At 41.5% G+C, this 24,497-nt stretch overlaps 1 protein-coding gene across 2 annotated transcripts in view; it reads left to right on the top strand.

Moving 5' to 3' along the window:
* Positions 1–24,497, top strand: part of LOC132780490 (protein argonaute-4) — a 40,159-nt gene continuing 15,662 nt past the window's right edge. The window contains exons 1-12 of one of the 2 annotated variants that reach the window (XM_060784206.2): positions 1–393; positions 12,583–12,748; positions 13,203–13,323; positions 14,310–14,491; positions 15,371–15,507; positions 15,637–15,771; positions 16,360–16,447; positions 21,425–21,572; positions 21,656–21,775; positions 21,914–22,042; positions 22,812–22,945; positions 24,296–24,480. In XM_060784206.2, the coding sequence (XP_060640189.1) occupies positions 375–393; positions 12,583–12,748; positions 13,203–13,323; positions 14,310–14,491; positions 15,371–15,507; positions 15,637–15,771; positions 16,360–16,447; positions 21,425–21,572; positions 21,656–21,775; positions 21,914–22,042; positions 22,812–22,945; positions 24,296–24,480 (1,564 nt within the window). In that variant the 5' untranslated portion in view covers positions 1–374. Of the gene's footprint in view, positions 418–12,582; positions 12,749–13,202; positions 13,324–14,309; positions 14,492–15,370; positions 15,508–15,636; positions 15,772–16,359; positions 16,448–21,424; positions 21,573–21,655; positions 21,776–21,913; positions 22,043–22,811; positions 22,946–24,295; positions 24,481–24,497 lie in introns of both variants that reach the window. The other variant, XM_060784205.2, reaches the window with a different exon arrangement.

The following is a 24,497-nucleotide window of genomic DNA, read 5'->3' as shown; positions in this document are numbered from 1 at the left end:
AGAGCGCGCCCTGACGCACGGCGACGCAGCGGAGGACCCTGAAGGGAACGGCTGAGGCGTTTGTGTCCCTTCCTTCGTCGCGGGGGCGCGCCGAGGCGGGTGTGCGTGCCTGAGGGAAAGGAAGAAGGGTGGAAAGCGAGGCGAAGCGGGCAGAACCCGGGGCTCCGTCGGTGGAGCCCGAGGAGGAGGAAGAGGAAGAGAGGAGGGCGCGAGGGGTCGGCCCTCACCCCGAAGCCAATATTCCCGAAATCAAGCGCTACGCGGCGGCGGGGGCGGCGGGGCCCGGGGCGGCGGCGGCGGGGCCCGGAGGAGGAGGAGCCGGGGGAGGAGACCGCAGCGAGGCCTCCAACGCCGCCAACGCCTCCGCCGCCGCCATGGAGGCCCTGGGACCAGGTGAGCGCCAGGAGGGGCCTGCAGGTGAGGCGGAGCGGGCCTTCGTGCCCTATTCATGCCCGTGCTGCTTCCAGGCACAACAAAACCTTGTCGCCTCAAGGGGAGGCTTTTCTTCTCGCTTTATATACACCAGGCACGGGCCAATTTGGGCCTTCCCTCCCTCCAGGTGTTTTGGACTTCAACTCCCACCATTCCTAACAGCCTCGGGAACAGGAAAGGGCCTGAGGCTGTTAGGAATGGTGGGAGTTGAAGTCCAAAGCATCTGGAGGGAAGGAGGGCCCAAATTACCCTTGCCTGAAGTAGACATATATGCAATACACATGGACTCCTCCTGGACATTTATTTATTTACTAGCTTGGGGACCCGGCGGTGCCCGGGTTATTTGAGAAGGCATTGTTTGTTTTGTGAAGTTTGGTAATGTGTAATACTATTGTCGAAGGCTTTCATGGCTGGAATTACTAGGTTCTTGTGGGTTTTTTCGGGCTCTAGGGCCATGTTCTAGAGGCATTTCTCCTGACGTTTCGCCTGCATCTATGGCAAGCATCCTCAGAGGTAGTGAGGTCTGTTGGAAATAGGACAATGGGTTTATATTATATGAAACAACCAGGCACAGCTTAACACCTCTCAGCAGGAGATTTTTCCCAGGCTCAGGCAGGTCTTCAAATGCTAATGAAGGTTGAAACATTCACACCTATCTCTAGCAAGGAAGAGCTCTTTGCCCCACCCCAGCCATTCCACAGATATATAAACCCATTGTCCTATTTCCAACAGACCTCACCTCTGAGGATGCTTGCCATAGATGCAGGCGAAACGTCAGGAGAAATGTCTCTAGAACATGGCCCTATAGCCCGAAAAAACCCACAAGAACCTAATGTGTAATACTGTTTATTAGGGGGGGGGGGGAAGCTTTCTTTCTTTCTGTTTTTTAATTAATGCCCCCATTAGAAAATGCATAAGGATGTGGGTGAACTACAATTTCCAGAATTGAGGGTCAGTCATTCCCAAACTGCCATTACTTAAAGTTGGCCATGTTGGATCTGTGTGCCAAGTTTGGGCCTGATCCAACAAGTTCGGTGATATCTAGGTAGGGGTGAACTACAACTCCCAGATTCCCAGGGCAATCACCCCCAAGCTCAGCCAGTATGCACAATTGGCCATGTTTGTTCTGTGTGCCAAGTTGGGTCCCGATCCATCGTTTGCTGAGATCAGTGTTCTCTGGATAAGGGTGAACTACAACTCTCAGGGTAATAACCCCTAAACTCTGCAAGTATAGACAATTGCCCATGGTGGGTCTGTGTGCCAAGTGAGTTCCAGGTCCATCAATGGTGTAGTTCAGAGTGCTCTTAGATTGCAGGTGAACTATGCATCCCAGTCCCTACAACTCCTATAAATTATTGTGAATTCTCTCCAAACCTCTCCAGTATGTTCAGTTGCTGATCAATTCCGCTGCTGTGTGCCATAGGAAAGGGTTGGAATGGGATAAGGGAGAAGCAGTCGGTGGGGACATGCAAATGAAGAGAGAAAGGAATACTGGGATGTGCTTGCTATAACCTGCAATGTCCTTTGAGAGAGTGACTTGCTGTCTTCTCAATACTGGAAACAATAGCCTATCTGTGGAGGCTGGAGGCTATCTGTGTGAGCAGACACCTGTGCCACATATAGATTTTCACTTTTATTATATGTATAGATAGATAGATTTATTTACTTAAAATGTTTTCTATACCGGCCTTCTCACCTCTCTTGAGGGACTCAGACCGGTTTCCAACCATAATATCACATACAGTTAATAAAAACATAATAATTCATTTTACACTAAAACATTAAAACAGCAATTACATTCAATAACTACAGTGGTCAGTCGTCACACTAACTCGTTGTTCATCATCCTCCATCCATATCTGGCTCACTCGTCGAATGCCTGTCTCCATAACCAAGTCTTCACCTGTTTCCTAAATGTCAGGATAGACGGGACGGTTCTGATCTCCAGTGGAAGAGAGTTCCAGAGTCAAGGGGCCACCACCGAGAAGGCCCTGTCCCTCGTCCCCACCAGACGCGCTTGCGCGGCCGGTGAGACCGAGAGCAGGGCCTCTCCAGACGATCTTAATAATCTTGATGGTTCATAGGGGAGAATACGTTCGGAGACAACAAGTTAAACATGAGCCAACAATGTCATGCGGCGGGTAAAAAAGCCAATGAGATTTTGGCCTGCATAAATAGGAGTCTAGTGCCTAGATCTGTGTTTCTCAACCTTCCTAATGCCGCGACCCTTTAATACAGTTCCTCATGTTGTGAAGACCCCCAACCATAACATTATTTTCATTGCGTCTTCATAGCTGTAGTTTTGCTACTGTTATGAATCATAATGTAAATACCTGATATGCAGGATGTATTTTCATTCACTGGACCAAAGTTGGCACAAATACCCGATCTGCCCAAATTTGAAGACTCCAAAACCAAAGGACACTGCCCATCAAACCCTGTAGGTATCTATATATATTTATAAATACATTAAAACTTCCCTCATTCCCTCTCTCCTTGTGTGTGTGTAAAGGCAGTTCCCAATTTATGAACGAGATGGGTTCTCTAGGCTTGCTATTAAGTTGAATGTGTATGTAAGCAGGAACAAGTACTTTAAAAAGTGTAACACACTCTCTCTACATTATGTATATATGTATGTGATAGCATTGGGTATCTCTCTCTCTCTCTCTCTCTCTCTATATATATATATATATATTAGCGTTGCTGTGACCCACATGGGGGTTCTATGTTTGGCCCAATTCTGTTGTTGGTGGGTTTCAGAATGCTCTGTGATTGAAGGTGAACTATAAATCCCAGCTACTACAACTCTCAAATGTCAAGATTCTATTTTCCCCGAACTCCACCAGTGTTCACATTGGGGCATATTGAGTATTTGTGTAGAGTTTGGTCCAGATCTATCATTGTTTGAGTGTACAGTGGTCTCTGGATGTAGGTGAACTACAACTCCAAAACCAAAGGACACTGCCCACCAAACCCTTCCAGTATTTTCTGTTGGTCATGGGAGAACTCTGTAATAAGGTTGGTTCAATTCCATCCTCGGTTGGGTTCAGAATGCTCTTTGATTGTAGGTGAACTATAAATCCCAGCAAGTACAACTCCCAAATGACAAAATCATTTTTTTTTTTGAGTGAAGGACATACATTGGGTTGTTAGGTGTATGCTGTCCAAATTTGGTGTCAATTTGTCCAGTGGTTTTTGAGTTCTGTTAATCCCACAAACAAACATTACATTTATTTATATATATGCGTGTGTGTGTACGCGTGATGAAGAGCTATCATGTATGTATGCATCTTTTTATAAATAGATAATAAACCCCTCCCTCCATCTTCCTTAATGTGCATGTGTGCATTATGCAGCTATGTATATACATTTCTACATACATAAAAACTTGCCATATATATCTATATCATATAGGTCTCTATGCATGCACATATCTCTTTATAAACAGATAATAAAGACCTGCCTCACTCTGTCTCCTTTAACATGCATGTGACAGTACAGACATTTATGTACATTTATAAACCCAATGCATTTATAAATACATAAAAACTTCACATATATACACATTATATAGAACATATGTATGTATGCATCTATCTCTTCAAAACTCCCTCGCTCTTTCTTTAATGTGTGTGAGACAGTATATGTGTATGTATGTAGATATGTATATGTATTCATAAATGCATAAAATCTTCCCACACATATGTCTGCATGTATGGATATTGCTCTTCAAAAACAGAAAATGAAGACCTCTCTCACTGTGTCTCCCTTAATGTGCCTAAAACAACATATGTGTATGGATATAGATATTTATATACATTGACAAATACATAAAAACTTCATACACACACACACATACACACACACATATATATAGTCTGCATTAATGGATATATCTCTTCAAAAACGAATAAAGACCTCTTGCTCTGTCTCACTTAATGTGTGAGAGATAGTATATGTGTATGGATGTAGATATGTATATACATTGATAAATACATAAAATACATCAAAAATTCCCACACATATATATGTAATATTATATATGTGTGTGAGTTGGGGAGATTGATTTTGGAGTTTGGGAGTTGTAGTTGCTGGGATTTCTACTTCACCTACAATCAAAGAGCATTCCGAATTCCACCAACGATGGAATTGAACCAAATTTGGCACACAGAGGTAGTGACCTTACTACCTCTGAGGATGCTTGCCATAGATGCAGGCGAAATGTCATGAGAATGCCTATAGAACATGGCCACATAGCCTGAAAAAAACCTACAACAACACAGTATTTTCTGTTGATCATGTTGATCATATGTGAAGTTTTTATGTATTTATAAATGCATTGTGTTTATAAATGTACATAAATGTCTGTACTGTCACATGGATGTTAAAGGAGACAGAGTGAGGCAGGTCTTTATTATCTGTTTATAAAGAGATATGTGCATGCATAGAGACCTATATGATAGATATAGATATATATGGCAAGTTTTTATGTATGTATAAATGTATATAGATATCTGCATAATACATACATGATAGCTCTTCATCATGTGCGCGCGCGCACACACACACACACACACACAAATAAATAAATGTAATGTAATGTTTGTTTGTGGGATTAACAGAACTCAAAAACCACTGGACGAATTGACTCCAAATTTGGACAGCATACACCTAACAACCCAATGTATGTCCTTCACTCAAAAAATTGATTTTGTCATTTGGGAGTTGTAGTTGCTGGGATTTATAGTTCACCTACAATCAAAGAGCATTCTGAACCCCACCAAGGATGGAATTGAACCAAACTTGGTACAGAGTTCTCCCATGACCAACAGAAAATACTGGAAGGGTTTGGTGGGCAGTGTCCTTTGGTTTTGGAGTTGTAGTTCACCTACATCCAGAGATCACTGTGCACTCAAACAATGATAGATCTGGACCAAACTCTACACGAATACTTAATATGCCCAAATGTGAACACTGGTGGAGTTTGGGGAAAATAGAATCTTGACATTTCAGAGTTGTAGTAGCTGGGATTTATAGTTCACCTTCAATCACAGAGCATTCTGAACCCCACCAACAATAGAATTGGGCCAAACCTCCAACATAGAACCCCCTTGTGGGCCACATCAACGCTAATATATATATATATAGAGAGAGAGAGAGATACCCAAAACTATCACATGCATATATACATAATGCAGAGTGTGTGTGTGTGTGTTACACTTTTTAATGTACTTGTTCCTGCTTACATACATATTCAACTTAATAGCAAGCCTAGAGAACCCATCTTGTTCATAAATTGGGAACTGCCTTTACACACACACAAGGAGAGAGGGAATGAGGGAAGTTTTAATGTATTTGCAAATGTATATACATACCTACATGCATAGACATATACTGTCACATACACATTAAGGGAAGATAGTGTGAAGGAAGCCTTCTAATCTATTTCTTAGATATATCTCTATTTGCAAAGAGATATATTCATATACAGATCTATATATGATATATATGGAAAGTTTTTATGTATTTTATATATTTATAAATGTACTGTATATACATATCAACATACTTACAAATATATGGTCACCCGAACATTAAAAGAGAGAGTGATGGAGCCCATCAATATCTGTTTATAATGAAATATGTGCATGTATACATATGCATTTACTATGTGTTTGTGTGTGTATATAATGAGAAAAAAATGTATGTATTTATAAATATATATACACACATTTAAGGGGAGACAGTAAAAGAGGTCATTATCTATAAATATATCTATATATAAATGCATACATACATAAATGTATACTATATCTGGCTATGTGCATGCAGACAGAAGGGGAGACAGAATGGGGAGAGGTTTTATTCTCCCTCCCCCCCTCTATATATATACACACACACGAGGAGACAGTGAGAGAAGTCTGTATTATTTACAAAGATATATCCACACATACCTACACATGTATATACACGTGTAGTTATGATTTTAATGCTACATTAAGATTTTTTAATTCTATGTTTTAATTTTAAATGTCTGTTCATGTTCTATATTTAATATGATTTTAAAGTTTAAGGTTTAATTTATAGTTTAATTTATAGTTACATGTTATCATTTTAGTTATTATTCTTTGGTTTGTATATATGTTGGCATTGAATTTTGCAAGGGGTACAAGCTGTACCTTCTTTATCTGAAATGCTTGGGACGAGAAGTGTTTTTGATCTCCCCACCCACCAACAGATTTTGGAATACTTGTATTTGCATTATACACACATAATAAGACACCTTGGAAATGGGACCCAAGTCTAAACACAAAATGTATTTATGTTTCATATACATCTTCTATACCTCCGCACTATGTGTATAAGGTGTATATGAAGTTGTGTGTTGGCGAATTATCAGGATGCAAAAGGGTCACTATTTCAGCCACCCATGTGGACAATTTCAGATTTTGGAGTGTTTCAGAATTCCGGAATGCTAAACCTGTGTTTACATGCATATAGATACACACATAGAGGGTGTTCTCCAAAAATGTATGCACCCTATATTTATTTTGTTGATTAAATACATATATAGTGACGGACAAATGTTATAATGATTTCCTCCATGACTTACTTTGTCCTTGGAATAAATGGTAGCTTGGGTTCTAGAAGGAAGGCTTCTCAAAGAATGGGTTATGTCCTCAACTGCAAATGTTTGGATCATTTTGAATTTTGGATGCCATGCTGTTGTATACCATAGAGTGATATATCTTATTTTTTATTTCTTTTATTGTAAACACAGGTAGAATAATATCAAATTCAGTAACCATTTCATAATACAAATAGAATATTATCTTTATTTTCTTAACATTGCTATTTCCACATTTATCTCTCACCTATGTCTATCAATATTTCTCCCTTCCCTCCTCCTTCTCCTCCCACCCTCAGGGAACAGTACTTCCCTTCATTCAAATATTACTTTAGGTGATCAATTGTGGAGAAAGTATGGTTCAGTTCTTTGTATTTTCCTTTTACTCTATCTACCAGTCTTCCCCATTTCAGAACCCAGTTCTTCTTGATTTGGCCTGATGTGTATTTGGTTCTCCTTTCAATGATGCAATCCTTGAGCATGAAATCAGCTAACTATTCGAAGCATTTTTTGACTTCCCACTTTCTATGTTCTTTCCAGCCCACAGCCACTGTTGCTTGGGCAGCGAGGAGTGATATATCTAGATCTCTGTTGTGATACTAACTTTTATGAATGGACCAATGTTCCCCCCACATGGTGTATAGATCAGGGCAGGCTTTGAAAACCTTTAGATCCCTTCTGCAGGTAAAGATGTTGCCATGCCTATTTCTTCATGACAAGGAAAAGTGTGCAGAAGGCAGAACTGCGGTTTTCCATTGATACTGGGAGGAGAAATGTTAATGTTTGGGTAGGGTAGGACTCTGCAAAAGTGATTTTGGTTGTTGTTTTTTAAAGGCTAAACTGTGAATCTAATGTGAGCTATTTTGGGATAGGAGTAGGAATCATACAGCTGTTTTTGGTTGAATTGAATCTCCCAGTAACCTTGACCAGGATAGCTAATAGTGTGGAATGATGGGAGATACAATCAGACAACATCACGAGAGTGACGTAATTCCGTTGTTGTTGTTGTTATTGTTGTTGTTGTTGTTGTTGTTGTGTGCTTTTAAGTCATTTTTCACTTACATTGACTGTAAGGAGAACTTGTCACAGAGTTTTCTTGGCAATATTTGTTCACAGGGGGGATTGCTTTTCCCTTCTTTTGAGGCTGAGAGAGTGACATTCCTAGGGGCGGTAGGTTTCCATGACTGAGCAGGGCTTTAGATACTGGTCTCTAGAGTCAGCCAAAACTGAAATTACATATTATGCTATGTTGGCCTTCTCCTCCTAGGTCCTCCTTTGTTGTTCATTGCCATCAAGCTGACTTGGATTTATGGCAGCCCTATGAATGAGAGAGCTCCAAGGCCCCTTCTACACTGCCATATAAAATCCAGATATTTTTTGTTGTTGTTGTGTCAGGAGCATCGTGTTGTGAGAGAATTGGCCGTCTGCAAGGACGTTGCCCAGGGGACGCCCGGATGATTTTGATGTTTTATCATCCTTGTGGGAGACTTCTCTCATGTCCCCGCATGAGGAGCTGAAGCTGATAGAGGGAGCTCATCTGCCTCTCCCCGGATTCGAACCTGCGACCTGCACAGGGCTTTAACCCACTGCGCCACCAGAGTCTCCTCAATCCAGATTATCTGCAGTGAACTGGATTATACTACTGTGTAGATACATATAATCCAGGTCAAAGCAGATAATGTGGATTATCTGCTTTGATAATCTGAATTATATGGCAGTGTAGAGGGCCCCAAGTCACCCAGATTCAGGGTCATGGCTTCCTTGACTCAGTCTGTTCATATGTGATGTGGTCCTACCCCTGATATAGGAGAAATCCTGGCAGAAGAAGAACGTGTGTGTTTACTTAAGGGTATCTTTGCTTTGTGCTGGGTTGGGGGGGGGGGGGGGCATTTATTTTCTTATTTAGCTCAGCCTCATCTGCAGTCCCTATAGCTGGGGTTAGTAAGGAGTTGTCCCTGTATGATAAGCCAATGTATGCAAATCTGGAGCACATGATATTTTAAGGCATCTTGAGTTTAGCAATGTGTGGTGCAAAGATGCTCTTGCAGATTTGGCTGTGAACGCACCCTGGTGTGAAATCAGTTGTTGTTGCATGCCTCCATGTTATTTCTGGCCTATGCTGCCATGCTTAATTTTTAGGAGGGATGTTTAAGTTGAACTGTGTTCTTGGTAGGGCGAGCAAAAAAAAAATGTTAGAAAAGCTATTTTCATTAAGTTGGCACCAAAGTTAGTCATGGGTTCTCAATTTTAGGATGAGGAAGGTATTCTTGCCTCCTGTTAGGTATTTTCCTTAGGGTTTTAATACATTTCTCTCAGTTCCTTCAGTTCTCTGCCCTTAAATATTCAGGATTTTGGTCATGTGAGTCTTAGTCCCATTGTTTGGTCTTTTTTAGCTCTTATTTATTCTGAGTTTGGTTTCTTGCCCCCTGCCCTCCCTCCCCCTGAATTGACTAACAGTCCTGGGACCTTTTTTCACATTATTTATTTATTTATTTATTTACTTTATTTGTATACCGCTCTTCTCAGCCCTTAGGCGACTCAGAGCGGTTTACAACAATTTAGGTATACACAATACAAAATCATTAAGCATTTAAAAGCAATAGCATCACAAATCATTAAACATCAATATCATCACTACATCAATATAACAAATCCATCAGGTCTCATCAATGAAATCAGAATCCAAACTCGTTATCCGATATTCCGTGTTCCGATAGTCAGTCAATCAATCACACTTCTTAGTCGAATGCCTGTTCAAACCAACAAAAGAATCCAAACGCTCCCTCCCGCTGCCTCAACACATGTGCTATCTTCAATACCTGGTGGTTTTAGGCATTGATTAATATTTAAATATTGCCAAAACGGGCTTGGATGGACCAAAATTCTTATTTGCATAATGGTTTAAATCCTGGATTAGAAGCTTGCCATCTTTACCTGGTTATTATTATTATTATTATTATTATTATTATTATAACTTTATTTGTACCCCACTAGCATCTCCCAAGGGATTCGATGCGGCTTACAACAGGCCGGAGCCCAACACAATACAACAATACAATACATAGCAAATAAAACAGTTAAAGCAGAAAACAATAGCAATACAACAGGACAACAGGACATTATTAAAAACTGAGCCGGCCGGAGTAGGGTACAGGATTAAAAAGTGCTGAAGTGTCGTAGGGCTATGGGATTAAATATAAGTGCAGTGTGCGGTGAGGGTGATCTTGACTCTACTAAAGTGCTTCTGGGCTTTAGTAGTGGGGTTCCTAATCTGAGAAGGCACGTTGGAACAGCCAGGTTTTCAGGTTCTTTCTGAAAACCGCCAAAGTAGGGGCCTGTCTGAGATCTTTCGGGAGGGCATTCCAGAGGCGGGGGGCCACCACAGAGAAGGTCCTGTCCCGCGTCCCCACCAAACGCGCCTGTGACGCGGGTGGGATCACAAGCAGGGCCTCTCCTGATGACCGGAGTGAACGTGTGGGTTCGTAGACTGTGATGCGGTCACGCAGGTAGGGTGGTCCCAAACCGTTCAGGGCTTTGTAGGTAAGCACCTGCACCTTAAATTGAATATAACTGCAACATCTTTCAGTTGCTAAACTTATAACTGTTCTCCAAGATGCATCTGAAATGTGTGAAGGCTAAATGCTGTTACTTGCTGTTGCTAGATGAGTCACATGTGTTTCCTATCTTCCATTTTTATCCTACTTTTCAAGTCATGATGGGCCCACAGTACATAAAAATAAAACATGTCTATGTTTTAGAATGATCCACGCAGTGAGGGAATGAGAACCTAGCCACCTTGAGCGCTCTTCATGGTTGCAATTAGCTTTCAGGCAGATTGCGGGTTCATCTGTGTTATTGGACATTTCCTGAGAAAGGAGGAAGACAGCCAGTCTTTGAAGGGAATAAGTCCCAAGTCTTGGATTGATGGCAGCAGCAAAGCACCTGGCAAATTGAACTGATGGGAATATGGGGGAACCTGTGACTGCAATCCAGAGAGTTCTTTAAGGAGCCCTGGTGTATTGGCAATCAGAATGGCTACTTCATGGATGACAGCCCTCTCTTCTGTCATGAGTGGGCAACCAGCATACCACTGTTCCCATTATTTCTGGTCCTTTGCTGTCCTGACTTGGAATGATGGAAAGTAGAGTACACCAACATACCTGCACTCAAGCCTCACTTGGTAGCTTGGTGTAAATTGTTTGGCCCAATGGCTGTTGCATATCATTACCCTTATGTTCTAGTTTGGGATTTTGTAGATATATGAGGTACTAACCTCTGCCCCTTATTGGTGCAATTCATTGCTCATGCTCAATTCATTACTCATGGTTAAAAAGGGTAACTTTTTTTTTGGTCAACTATTAGGCATTGAAATTTTTATCTTGGAATCACTTTGCTTGGGAAAAAAATGCCAGGCCTATTTTTTAAATTTCGAGTTCTAGCAGAGCCATGGGAATGGATGCTTAATTAATTTTTGGGAAGCAGACCTTTGGAAGGGACAGTCTTCATTCCACATAGTAACAGAGTACAGTTGGTGAGGACAAGTCAGGATTTTCCTGGTAATTTTCTCTTGGTTTGTTTTATCTTCATGTTTCCTTTCCTCTTCCCAGCTCCTTTCTTTGTTTTCTAGTTGGTATGTTTGTTATATCTGGATATGTAGAACAAAAGTAGTGCCTGTGGATCTAGTGAAGAAAGGTGTGGAGTGGTGGTCTTTGGTGAGTTTCACCTGGGAAGCAGCAATATTAGGCTCATTTAGTAACAAGCCCCTTGAGACCCTTTCAAACTACACAGATGTAATATTATGATTCTGGAAAAAATAAAGCTGTGACAAAATTATTATTTTTTATTATTTCTGAATGTTTTCATGTTATGTTGACAATGTGAATATTTGACAATTGTCTGGATTAGTTGCTTGTGTGGCCAGGATATTCTTTCAGTCATCAGTGTTGGAATAAAGTGTATATGTGTACATTTGTGTCTTCAATCACCTGTTGACATATGGTGATGCCATGCATTTAATGGGGTTTTTTTAAAGCAAGAAATCCTCGGATATGTGGTTTTGCCACTTCCTCTAATATCTCTTTCTAATTTCTCAGTTCCAAGTAAATCAATTTTCAGGTTGGAAGTTCGTGAAAGTCTATATGATTGTTTTAAAGTGATTAAAATAGAGGTGAAATATAAAATTCTTCAATAGTCTTGTTACTGATACAATGATGTGGGAAGAAACTAAGCCAAAATCAATCTGTTCTAATACCCTTGATTCTATAGGTGGGAATGCAGAGTGAGATGTCATATAATCACTGAAATCTCGTTGGTGTTCTTCCTTCATGTGTTTGTACTTTGCAAGTGAATATTAGGTGGATCTGTCAAGTTTTTGAAGTTGTTGTGGCAAACCTTATCTCTAGAACAAATGATTTCACGTTACTTTTTTCACGTGAGGTATAGCCTAAATGTGAATTGGAATTGATGGACAGAGTGCATCCAGTTGTAAGTGAGATATCTCCCCACTTGCTCCGTTTCCCCAGGGCCGCCCACCAGCCTCTTTCAGCCGCCCCGCCGTCCTGGACTGGGAACAGTGGGGAAACCGATCCGTCTCCTAGCCAATCATTTCCAAGTGCAGATCCCGAAAATTGATGTTTATCATTATGACGTGGATATCAAACCAGAAAAGCGTCCCCGGAGGGTGAACAGGTAAGGCCTCTTTGACAGCCCCGTGCCTGTTATCCTCAGTAACCGAACTGCTATCAGTTGTAATGTTAAATGGACTATTTTGTTAAAGGGCTATAATATACTTGGAGCTTTGCAGTACGAAAATTAGATGTATCATTGAGCACCATACTCTACAATGACAATTGGATACTGTTGGCACATTTGTTCTTGGACTAAGATTGTGTTTCTTAGTCCAACACTGGGTAACTGTTCTTTGACTCTACTGCCTGATTTTGCTGTATACAAAAACAGTACATGTAAACTAGATAAAAATTGTATCACTAACTCAAGTGTCACTAACTTTGCTGTGTCCTTATTTGTTGTTGTTCATTCGTTCAGTCGTTTCCAACTCTTCGTGACCTCATGGACCAGCCCACACCAGAGCTCCCTGTCGGGTGTCTTTATTAGCCTAACCTTAACTTTCTACTCTTTAAAGGGAGGTAGTGGATACGATGGTAAGACATTTCAAGATGCAGATATTTGGGGATCGGCAACCTGGCTATGATGGCAAAAGGAACATGTACACTGCGCATCCTCTGCCGATTGGCAGGGACAGGGTGAGTGCCTTCAGAAGATGCTGTGCTGAAATCAACAGCCCAGTGCCTGCTTTTTAAGGGTATCATGCTTAGACTGGCCATTAACATTACAGGAACATGGAGTATCAAAACACTGGGTAATTTTAGGGTTTAGAGCGGTCTAAATGGACTATTCTGTGGGAGCTTTAAGTGATATTGAAGCTGGCATTCACTGGCATTGTCAGGAGGCAAGAACTCATTAGCATGTGTGTTGTTCTCTAAAGAGGGCACTTCACTTGTTTGAGTTGTACCATTTTTATGCTAAATAAAGCCTGTAAGTGCAGTCTGAAGGCCATTAAATCTCTACTTGATCTTAGTCTATAGTGTTTCTATCAAGTAATGATCTACTGTTTTGCTTGTAAGTTAGTCTTAGACAGCTTAGTTGCTGGAGCGGAGTGTTGGACTAGGGATTGTGGAAGACCAAGATTTCAATTCCGACATTGAGTGACGCTAGACAAATCACACCCACTCAGGTTCCTTTCAGTAACTGTTGGAAAAGTTTTGTGTAAGTTGTCACATAACAGCATGATGGTATTTGTAGTCCTTGTGACTTTGGACATGGGATTCTGTGGCTTTTTCCATAAATGTGGCTTTCCTATAAATGTTCTTCAGGTGCCAATCATAGGAAGAAAAGGAGTTAGTCTTGTTGCATGTGCTAGTTTGTTGCACCTTAAAAGTAGATTGTGTTTTATTGACAAAGCCATGCTAAATAAAGCCGTTTAGTCTTTAGGACTCTTTAAACACACAACAAAGAAACACACTGAATGTTTGCTTATACAGTGCTGACCTCTGCCCCATATCTTTATTCTTTTGGAGGTATTTTTGCTGTAGAAGTATCTGCTTGTAGCCAAATAGTCCCAAATTGATAGAATGAGGGAATTTCAGCTTTAATGAGGGTGACCTATTGGTGTTGGAGAAACCTTCCTTATCATCAGTTGCTTGCCTAACTTTCATTGTCGCCATTTCAGGTGGATATGGAGGTCACACTCCCAGGTGAAGGGAAGGACCAGACCTTTAAAGTGTCAGTTCAGTGGGTGTCTGTGGTTAGCCTTCAGCTGCTCCTGGAAGCTCTGGCTGGGCATCTGAATGAGGTCCCAGAAGACTCTGTGCAGGCTCTAGATGTCATTACACGGCACCTTCCCTCTATGAGGTGAGCTCCTCCCATATACTCTTAAACAACCTTTTGGTTATGTGTATCTACACCTTACACTGTGTAGGAATACAAAGTGAACAGGCCAAATATCTACACTTTTTAGCAGACTAGAGCTATGTGTGCAAATTGCAGATTCATGCCTTTATGTTGTAGTGGGAATGGTAGCACCCATTCAAAAGATTGGGAGTGGTATCGGCTGGCTTGCAGAAGTACAGCTTTTTTTCTTTTTTTTTTAAAGGAAGGTGAGGGAAATAATCCAGATAAGACTATATGGGCTTGGTAAGAACAACATGCTGCCTCAAGGTGTGTGTACCAGGAAAAATGAAAAGAGGGGATAGTATATTACAAAAGAGGGATATGATTGGCTTGTGGAAACACTGATTGTTTTCACAAGCTTATTGTACATCCCACTTTTTAATAATTAATGATACTAATGTTATAGCACATTCACCCATATGGTTTCTCTATGAGAAAGAAAATAATAATAATAATAATAACAACAACAACAACAACAGGATTTAAAGATAAAACTGCAAAGACTTTGGCATAAGCTAGTAAAGGTGGTCCTAGTGGTGATCAGCACACTGGGTTCAGTGCCTAAAACCTTGGCCTGCCCTTGAAAACAATTGGCACTGACAAAATTACCATCTGTCAGCTGCAAAAGGTCACCCTACTTGGATCAGCATGCATTATTCGCTGATATATCACACAGTCCTAAACACTTGGGAAATGTCTAATGTGTGATGAAATGCAAAAGCCAGTATAGTGATCTTGTTTGCTGTGCACTAACCTTATTGCGTATCTAATAATAATAATAATAATAATAATAATAATAATAATAATAATAATAGTTTGACTTGTCCTTGTTCTTCTCAGGTACACCCCAGTGGGCCGTTCCTTCTTCTCTCCCCCTGAAGGATATTATCACCCGCTGGGAGGAGGTCGGGAGGTCTGGTTTGGATTCCATCAGTCGGTCAGACCTGCTATGTGGAATATGATGCTCAACATTGATGGTACATAAGGCCTCTGTTGGCTTCAATGGCTGTCACTCGCCTCGATTCCCACTCTGGGATAAAGGCAGCATACAAAATAAACTGATCCTGCCAGTCTTTTCTCAGCCTTTCTTCCTATTCCCATTTCAGTATCGGCGACTGCATTTTACCGAGCCCAGCCAATTATTGAGTTCATGTGTGAAGTCTTGGACATCCAGAACATCAATGAACAAACAAAGCCCCTTACGGATTCCCAGCGTGTTAAGTTTACCAAAGAAATCAGAGGTGAATCTTTGGAGCGAATGCAATCATTTTATGTCAACTGAACTGTGATAATACAGAACGCTTGATTCCTGAATTCTCCTCTTTAAAGGAGTGCATCCATTGCCTTGACCATTATTACAGTTGAGGGGGGCATTTTTTCTAGATTTTGGTTTAGTCCTATTTACTGCAAACCCACTGAAATCACAGGGTTTCTGTTAATAATTGCTAATGCTCACTTATTTCATTAGATCCATATAGTATGTATTTAAATTTGGGTCCTGTCCAATATTAGGATTTTTTTCCTTGTCTTTTATATTGGAACTAATTTCTTGATTAGCAGAATTTATTGGAGTTAAAGAAAGCATCTTTTAGCTTGGACTCCTTTTGGAGAAAATCAAGTAATTTATGTCAATAGATGTGCCATAATTTCAGTCTGGGATTTTAAAATCACAATATAATCTGAGCTGTTGAGATGATGGACTAGATACAGTAGGAAAACAACTGAAGTGCAGAGAGCAAAAACCACCTGAATAAAGAACCTCTCCCCACTGTGTCATGCTGACCTCTACTTACCTCTGTCTTTGTGGTTTTTTTCTGCTGGATTTCCAGGTTTAAAAGTAGAGGTTACTCACTGTGGGCAAATGAAGAGAAAATATCGAGTTTGCAATGTCACAAGGCGACCAGCCAGTCATCAGACGTAAGTATGCCTGTTCTTTGCTTTTAAGAATGTATCTAGAATATCTCCTGTTAGTGCGTTAGCATAACCTTGTGCATAACAGTGTACTGCTTTAATTATGGAACTTTTATGCTGGCCATATATACATACAGTGACTGCGAAGTAAATTAGACAGTCTTTGAGGCAGTTGCTCGCTCCAAGGAACACAATCGTTCTCTGCTTGGCTTTCTGAGGAATACTTAGAGGCGAGGCACTTGGGTAAGTGGTTTGGAATTCATTTCTTCGTCATCATTATTATGTTTATTTATACCCCACTTTTTCTCTCTACAAACGAAACTCAGTGGCTTACAATACAAGTAATTCAATACAGTTTAAAATCCCAGAAGATTTTTGGTTGTTTATTCATTCAGTCTCTTCCAACTCTTTGTGACCTCATGGACCACGCCAGATCTCCCTGTCGGCTGTCGCCACCTCCAGCTCCTTCAAGGTCAAGCCATTACCTTCCCCAGGGATCGTATTTAGTCTGACCTCACTACCATGACCTTCCTGTCTTGGTTGTCACTTCATGATTTCGCTCGTGGCATCATTGAAGTGCTCAAACTCCAGCACCGCGACAAGTCAGTGATCCTTTGCAGGAGCCCCAGAAGATACAAACATTGAAATAGAATTAAATATTAATGTTATTAGGAATAAGTAATTAAAATCTTTAAAAAGGATTCTTTTTTTTCTTGTCAGGAGTGACTTGAGAAACTGCAAGTTGCCTCTGGTCTGAGAGAGTTGGCCATCTGCAGGAACGTTGCCCACGGGACGCCTGGTTGTTTGATGTTTTGCCATCCTTGTGGGAGGTTTCTCCCATATCCCCGCATGGGGAGCTGGAGCTGACAGGGAGCTCAACCCGCTCTTCCCAGATTCGAACTGGTCCTGCTGGCACAAGGATTGTTTGACTCCTTGTGCCACTGGGGGTTAACCAATTAATTGCTGCTATGACCATGGCCTTTTTCTTATTGCCACTCCAATCTAGGCCAACATAATAGTTATGAATCAGTTTTAAGAGTTTTAATGCCATTAATACAAGGTGAGGCAGCAAAACTTCCTTTTTTCAAAACTTAATAAAACCCATTGTATGAATCAGAATTTTTTTAATATAATGTAGGCGTATACCTAAAGTTTTGTTTTACATAGTTTTGAAGATCAAATTAGGTAGGTGACGTCCCCCATTCTCCATTCTCAGTGCACTGAGGAAACCGATTTCTGGCATTTGTCATGACTCTTGCCAGCATAGCAGGCGTTATGTTGGCAATTTCTTCCTGGATGTTGGTCTTCAAATCTTGTAGGGTTCTTGGACGGTTCACATAAACACGGGATTTAAAAAAAAACCCATAAAAAAATCACAAGGGGCCAAATCCGGAGAGCGGGCTGGCCACTCCAAATCCACTCGAAAAGTAGGCCTCAATGGCAAAAGTATGCTCCTCACTGTTCCAACACATGATGGTGACTGAACTGTGTCAGGACAAAACTTTATACTCCCGCCTCTCGAACAAGACCACTAGCGCTCCACTACGTCTTCAACTGACTGAATGGCGCGCATTTTAAAAAAAGAAGTTATGCTGTTGCACCCTGTATTTTTATTCCTTTCAAATATTTGCATACTTTAGGTTTTAAATTGTATTGTGTTGGTTTTACTTTTAGTCGCTTTGAGTCTTTTTTCAGAAAGAAAAAGCAGAGTACAGTGGAACCTCTACTTAAGAGCATACCAACCTAAGAGCATTTAGAGTTAAGACCCATCGCTTGGCCTGGCTTTCACTTTGACATAAGAGCAGCATTTTGAGTTAAGAGCTAGGGCCAGAGGCAGTGCTAGCGCGAGAGTACAGGGAAGCAGGGCTTCAAGGGAGCAGCCTCCATGTCTTGTCCGCTTCGGGAGATTGCTATTCACTTTGTTCTTGTCCGCTTTGAGGAACTTTGAGTTAGTTGATTTTATGTGGTTTTTATTCCTGGTATGTTTGGCTTCATTAAGAGATGGAGGGAGAAAGATCAAGAGAGGGAGGGAGGCTAGAATGAGTACAGTTTGAAGAAAATGAGGCTTCTGCCTTTTAACTTTATGCTTCCTTGCCATAATTTTGTACTTCTACTATTTTAAAGTTGAACTTTTTAATTGTTCCTTTTTATTGTTCCTCCATGTGTTTATACATTATATGTTATTTATATTTATTTTTAAAATATAACAAAAAATTTGGGAGGGGGGCTTCAGGGGCGGAACTGATTAATAGCATTTCAGTGGGAAAATTCATTTTGAAATACGAGCTTGGTCATGGAACAAATTAAACTGTATAAATAAAAATGATGATAATGATGGTGATGTTGATGATGCATGGGCCCAAGTATACAGATCTTGTTCTGTGACCTTAAAGTGTGAGCTGCTGAAAATATGATCATTTTGAAACCAGCTTCAACCTCAAGATGTGACATCACATACTATAATTCTACCTTTAGAGCAGTGAAATCCAGTGGAAATGGGAGCAGTGAACTCCATCCCGCTTTATGTAGCCCTAAAACTGGCTCCGGAAGGCCGAGGTTTTGGGCAGTATGGAAAGGAGAGCATTCTGTAGGGAGATACTAGATTTGGGTCCAAATGATTTGATTATTCTTTTAAAGTCATTCCCAAAATTGAATAATGTCAAAATGTAGCTTAACTGAACACATTTTTCAAAAATCAAAGAGAAACCTATCAATGTATGAAATTGCAGTCAGCTGCCCCCCATTAGGTACAGTTGACAGCACCTCCCGCCAAAAGCTCAACTTGCCATAGTATCAGTTAGCAATGTATAGTAAAGTAAACAAAGATCAACAGTTGAGAGAAAACATATTTCATGATCAATTGGATTAACTGTCCATAACCAGAGTGAACAGAATGACTCATGATAACTGAGAAAGTGACAGAGCTGCTTGAATGGATATGCGCCATTGTCTTCTTTTCAACAGCCATCCTCCATCTGTTGCCAATTTGAGCACCTGGGGGATTGGCTGGCAAGCGGGTATGTATGGGAATAGGCAGGGGAATAGTGTGGCTTGCACAAGCCCCCTTGTTGTGTGGCTTTCTGGGGGAAAAAAATCAGAAATTGAGAATCATCTCCAGAGTTATTGGGTGGCATGATTCTTCATTTAGATGCTTCTACCACCCACATGCACCTCATCTAGGCTCTGATTAACATTTTTAATAGAAATGAAATCCTGACAGTTTCTGATTTCATAAGAAAGTGGGAGGCATGGCCCATGGAAGCGGAAAACGAAGCAAGTTCGGCTCTCAGAGCCAGTAATGCCCAAGTTGGTGTCAATGGTCCCTCATCTTTGTGATGGTCTTCTGTATCACTCCTTTTGGTGCCTGTGAGCTATGGCTTTTGAATGACTGAAGTATCCATAAGCATTTGTCATCCAGGATCACATGAGAGAACCCGCAATTTGGGTGTTGGACAAGGACTTTGGGAGGCCATGGTTTGAATCCTTGCTCAGTTATGAAAACTCACTGAGCAAGTCACATGCTCTCAGACCAAGGCAGTGGCATAGCCCCTTTGAACAAGTCTTGCCAAGAAAGCTTTGTGATGGCATCATCACAGGTTGGGGAAGAAATAGGAGAAATACAAGAAACAAACTACATCAGACCCATTTCTTAAATATCTGCAGTGGTCATCTGTAAGTCAGTGATGTTCGAGGCAATACAGAAATCAGTATAGGCAGTCCCCAATTTAAAAGGCAAAGGTAAAGGTTTCCCCTGACATTAAGCCTAGTTGTGTCCAACTCCGGGGTGTGGTGCTCATCTCTTTCTAAGCCAAAGAGACTGTGTTGTCCGTAGACACCTCCAAGATCATGTGGCCAGCATGACTGTATGGAGCGCCATTACCTTCCCACAGAAGCGGTACCTGTTGATCTACTCACACTTGCATGTTTTCGAACTGCTAGGTTTGTAAAAGCTGGACCTAACAGCTCCCCAGATTCCCGCTCCCCAGATTCGAACCACCAACCTTTTAGTTAGCAAGTTCAGCAGCTCAGTGGTTTAACCCGCTGCGCCTGTAGGGGTCCCCAAGTTAGTGAGGTGAAATATACTGAACAGGGGCACAGGCAATAAAACAAACATGATATAGGTGTTAACTTTTATCTATGAGATCTAAAGCTTATTTACATATAAGCCGGAGGGTCTGGAGAACAAGCCCCATGAGGAGTGACTTAAAAAGTTGGGCATATTTAGCCTGCAGAAGAGAAGGCTGAGAGGAGACATGATGAGGGCCATGTTTCAAGATGTGATGGGAAGTCATAGGGAGGAGGGAACAAGCTTGTTTTCTGCTACCCTGGAGAACAATGGCTTCACACTACAGGAAAGGAGATTCTACCCAAACATTAAGAAGAAATTCCGAACTGTGAGAGAGAGCTGTTCAGCAGTGGAACCTTTGCCCTGGAGTGTGGTCGAGGCTCCTGCTTTGGGGGCAATTTCCCTACTTCTTGGCAGGAGGTTGGACTGGAGGTCTCTTCCAACCCTATGATTCTATGATTTGATATTTGGCTTGAGTTACACTTAAAAAATGTACCTGTTCCGACTGACATACAAGTTCAACTAAAGAACAAACCCATCTCTATGAGATCTAAAGTGTGTGTGTGTGGAGTTACACTTTTTAAAATGTGCCTGTTCCGGCTTACAAACAAATTCAACTTAACCTCTCTTGTTTGTAACTTTGTGGACTGCTTGTATAGAGACATTTTTGTTTGGTGAAGATTCAATTATATTTGTATCTCATTTTTCCTCACGGGAGTTCAGTCACAGTATAGGTGATTGCCCCCCTCCCTTTCCACAACTGCCCTATGATGCAGCTCAGGATAATATGTAGGGAGCAACAAGGTTTTGTCATTGAATGTCTTGCTGCGTGAGGATTTGAACCAAGGTCCCTCCAGTCTGGCTTTATCTGTTACACAAGGCTGACTCTCTAATCCAGTACTTGTTTCCTCCCACAGATTCCCTCTGCAGCTGGAAAACGGTCAGGCCATGGAGTGCACCGTTGCACAGTATTTTAAGCAGAAGTATAGCCTGCAGTTGAAATACCCTCATCTTCCATGCCTCCAAGTGGGACAGGAGCAGAAACACACATATTTGCCTCTAGAGGTAAAACACTGTGGCAGTTCTCCTTCTTACTTTCGACTGTGTTGCTTTGTGACTTGTTTACAATGTTGTGTTTCTGATCCTAGGTGTGTAATATCGTAGCTGGCCAGCGCTGTATCAAGAAGCTGACAGACAATCAGACGTCCACAATGATCAAGGCCACAGCTCGCTCTGCACCAGACAGGCAGGAAGAGATTAGTAGATTGGTGAGTAGCTCAGACTTGATCTTTTAGAAATGGGAAGGGTCAAAGAGGACCCTGGCAAAACAAGCAGGTTTGACTGGATGAGCCTTATGATCTTTATGATTCTATGAGTTGCCGTGTTGTTTCTATCTCTGTGGCCAGGTCAAGAGTAACAGCATGGTCGGTGGGCCTGATCCATATCTGAAGGAGTTTGGGATCGTTGTCCATAATGAGATGACGGAGCTGACAGGCAGGGTGTTGCCTGCACCAATGTTGCAATACGGAGGCCGGGTAAGTAGAAAAACAATAAACATTACAGAGATCAGACTTGAAATTCTAAACATGCACAGCTGTGTTAGACTTGAGGCTTGCAGCTATTTTAATACGAATTTTCTTCGGGCAGGCCTACCCAGTTAATTTTTCACTATGAGTTTTAAATTGCTCTGCATATTTTAATGTGTAATTTCCAGAAATACGTTATAAATAGATGTATTTTACAGAACTATATTTTAATATATGTATTTACTGAAAGGCGGTGCAGCATGTTAAACCACTGAGCTGCTGAACTTGCTGATGGAAAGGTCAGCAGTTCAGATCCGGGGAGCAGGGTGAGCTCCTGCTGTTAGGCCCAGCTTCTGCCAACCTAGCAGTTCTAAAACATGCAAATGTTAGTAGAGCAATAGGTGCTGATCTGGCAGGAAGGTAATGGCGCTCCATGCAGTTATGCGGCTGGCTCTTCGGCTTAGAAATGGAGATGAGCACCACCTTCCAGAGTTGAACATGACGAGACTTAATGTCAGGGGAAACCTTTATCTTTACCTGATATTACTGAATGTTTATATGATGTGTTTTAACTATGTTGGGCCCTGCCTTGAGCCATGAGGAGAGGTGGGTAAGAAATAAAAATGATGATGATTATTGTTATTGTTCTTAAAATAAAGATATACTAAAACTGCAGCTAAAATACCACCAGTCACCAAAAGACTGCACAGCATTTCCACTGGCAATTCATAAAATAATTATTTAAAAGAACTGTGTTTCATTTCTGGATCTTCTTCAGAACAAGACTGTGGCTACACCAAATCAGGGTGTCTGGGATATGAGAGGAAAGCAATTCTATGCTGGCATTGAAATTAAAGTTTGGGCCGTGGCCTGCTTTGCGCCTCAGAAACAATGCCGGGAAGACCTCTTGAAGTAAGTCGCTTTGGTTTCATGGTGTGTGGAGTTCGTTTTGTTTTGCTTAGCATCACTTAATGGCATGCAGTAGCCTTTTCTTTAGGAATTTGTTTCTGTAAATTGGTAAACTGACTGAACAGGAAGGCACAAAAATATGTATATGGAGAATGCTGGCTTTATTTTTGTTCTATTAGATACATTGATATTCTGTTTTGCCTCCTAGGAACTCGGGGCAACCTCCTCCCCATTTCATCTTCCTTGGAATTCTGTTTATTAGCAGTAGGGTTATTTAGTGAAATAAATGGCTCAGCAAGGCCTAGATCTCCCAAGACCCACCATTAGCCCTTGCTGGCTCTTAGCTATTTGGGAGTTTAAGATATTTCCCAGTTTCTAGGTACAGATTGTCAATTCAGTTCCTTTCTTGCACATGTGTCTAACTCAAGGCCTGCAGGACAAATTCATCCCTTCCTGTCCTTTTATGTGGCCCTCCAAATGCTGAAACACAACCACTCTATTCCTCATCATTAGACATCATGACTAAAGCTGATGGGAGTTGGGATCCAGGAACATCTGTGAGGCTGTAGTTTGTTCTGCTGAGTCAGGATAGTAGGGTTTGGGTTGAGATACAAAGTTCATGGGTATGATCTGGATTTAAAACATCCTTGAATCTTTCCCCAGCCTCAGAGCCACAAGGGCTGTTGGATTACAATTCCCATCATCCTCAGTCTGTATGGCAGATAATAAAAAATGACGGGACTTGTTGTTCAATAGCACATAGGAATCCAAATTGGGTGAAAAAACTAAAGAGTACTGAATGCTAAGTGAAAAATATATAGTTGGTCCTCTATATCCACGGATTCTCTGTCCATTGATTCAAGGGCCCTTTGAAGGCAATCATAAGGCTGATGTGACCCTCAATGGAAATGAGCTAGACCCCCTTGCTTTACTGTGACCACAGAACTGTCTTGATGGATCTTGCCAAAGTTCATTTAGCCTTGTATTCTGTTGCTATGGTAAGCAAGGCATGGGATGTGACACTCCAATTTGTTCCTTCTTGTTTAATTGTATAGTAGCTGCGGTAATCACATGGTCTTCAGTATATTGTTGGACTCACTGCAGGTCCCAGAAGCTTAACTGGCCAAAGCCCTACTGGGCATTGCAGTTCTCATCCAGAGGCTTCTTTGAGCTGCCAGTTCCCTCAACTCGCATTCCTTTCCTGCATTTGATCTTCTCTCAATGTCACTTCAGATGGTGGCCATTGTGTCTCATCCCTGTGAATCCCATTGTGCTTAGTGCTTAAATGGAAGGGATTTCAAACTGTCGGGTTTCCTGTGCCGTTGCCTTCAAGAGCTCAATGTTTTTCTGCAGGAGCTTCACCGACCAGCTACGCAAGATCTCCAAGGATGCCGGGATGCCCATCCAGGGCCAGCCGTGCTTCTGCAAATACGCCCAGGGGGCTGACAGTGTGGAGCCCATGTTCAAACACTTGAAACTGACTTATGTTGGGTTGCAGCTCATCGTAGTGATTCTCCCTGGAAAGACGCCTGTCTATGGTAAGAGAGAGCATTTG

The sequence above is a fragment of the Anolis sagrei genome, chromosome X, assembly GCF_037176765.1.
Source record: "Anolis sagrei isolate rAnoSag1 chromosome X, rAnoSag1.mat, whole genome shotgun sequence".
In the NCBI taxonomy this organism is placed as follows: domain Eukaryota; kingdom Metazoa; phylum Chordata; class Lepidosauria; order Squamata; family Dactyloidae; genus Anolis; species Anolis sagrei.
This window is presented reverse-complemented; position numbering and strand designations above follow the sequence as displayed.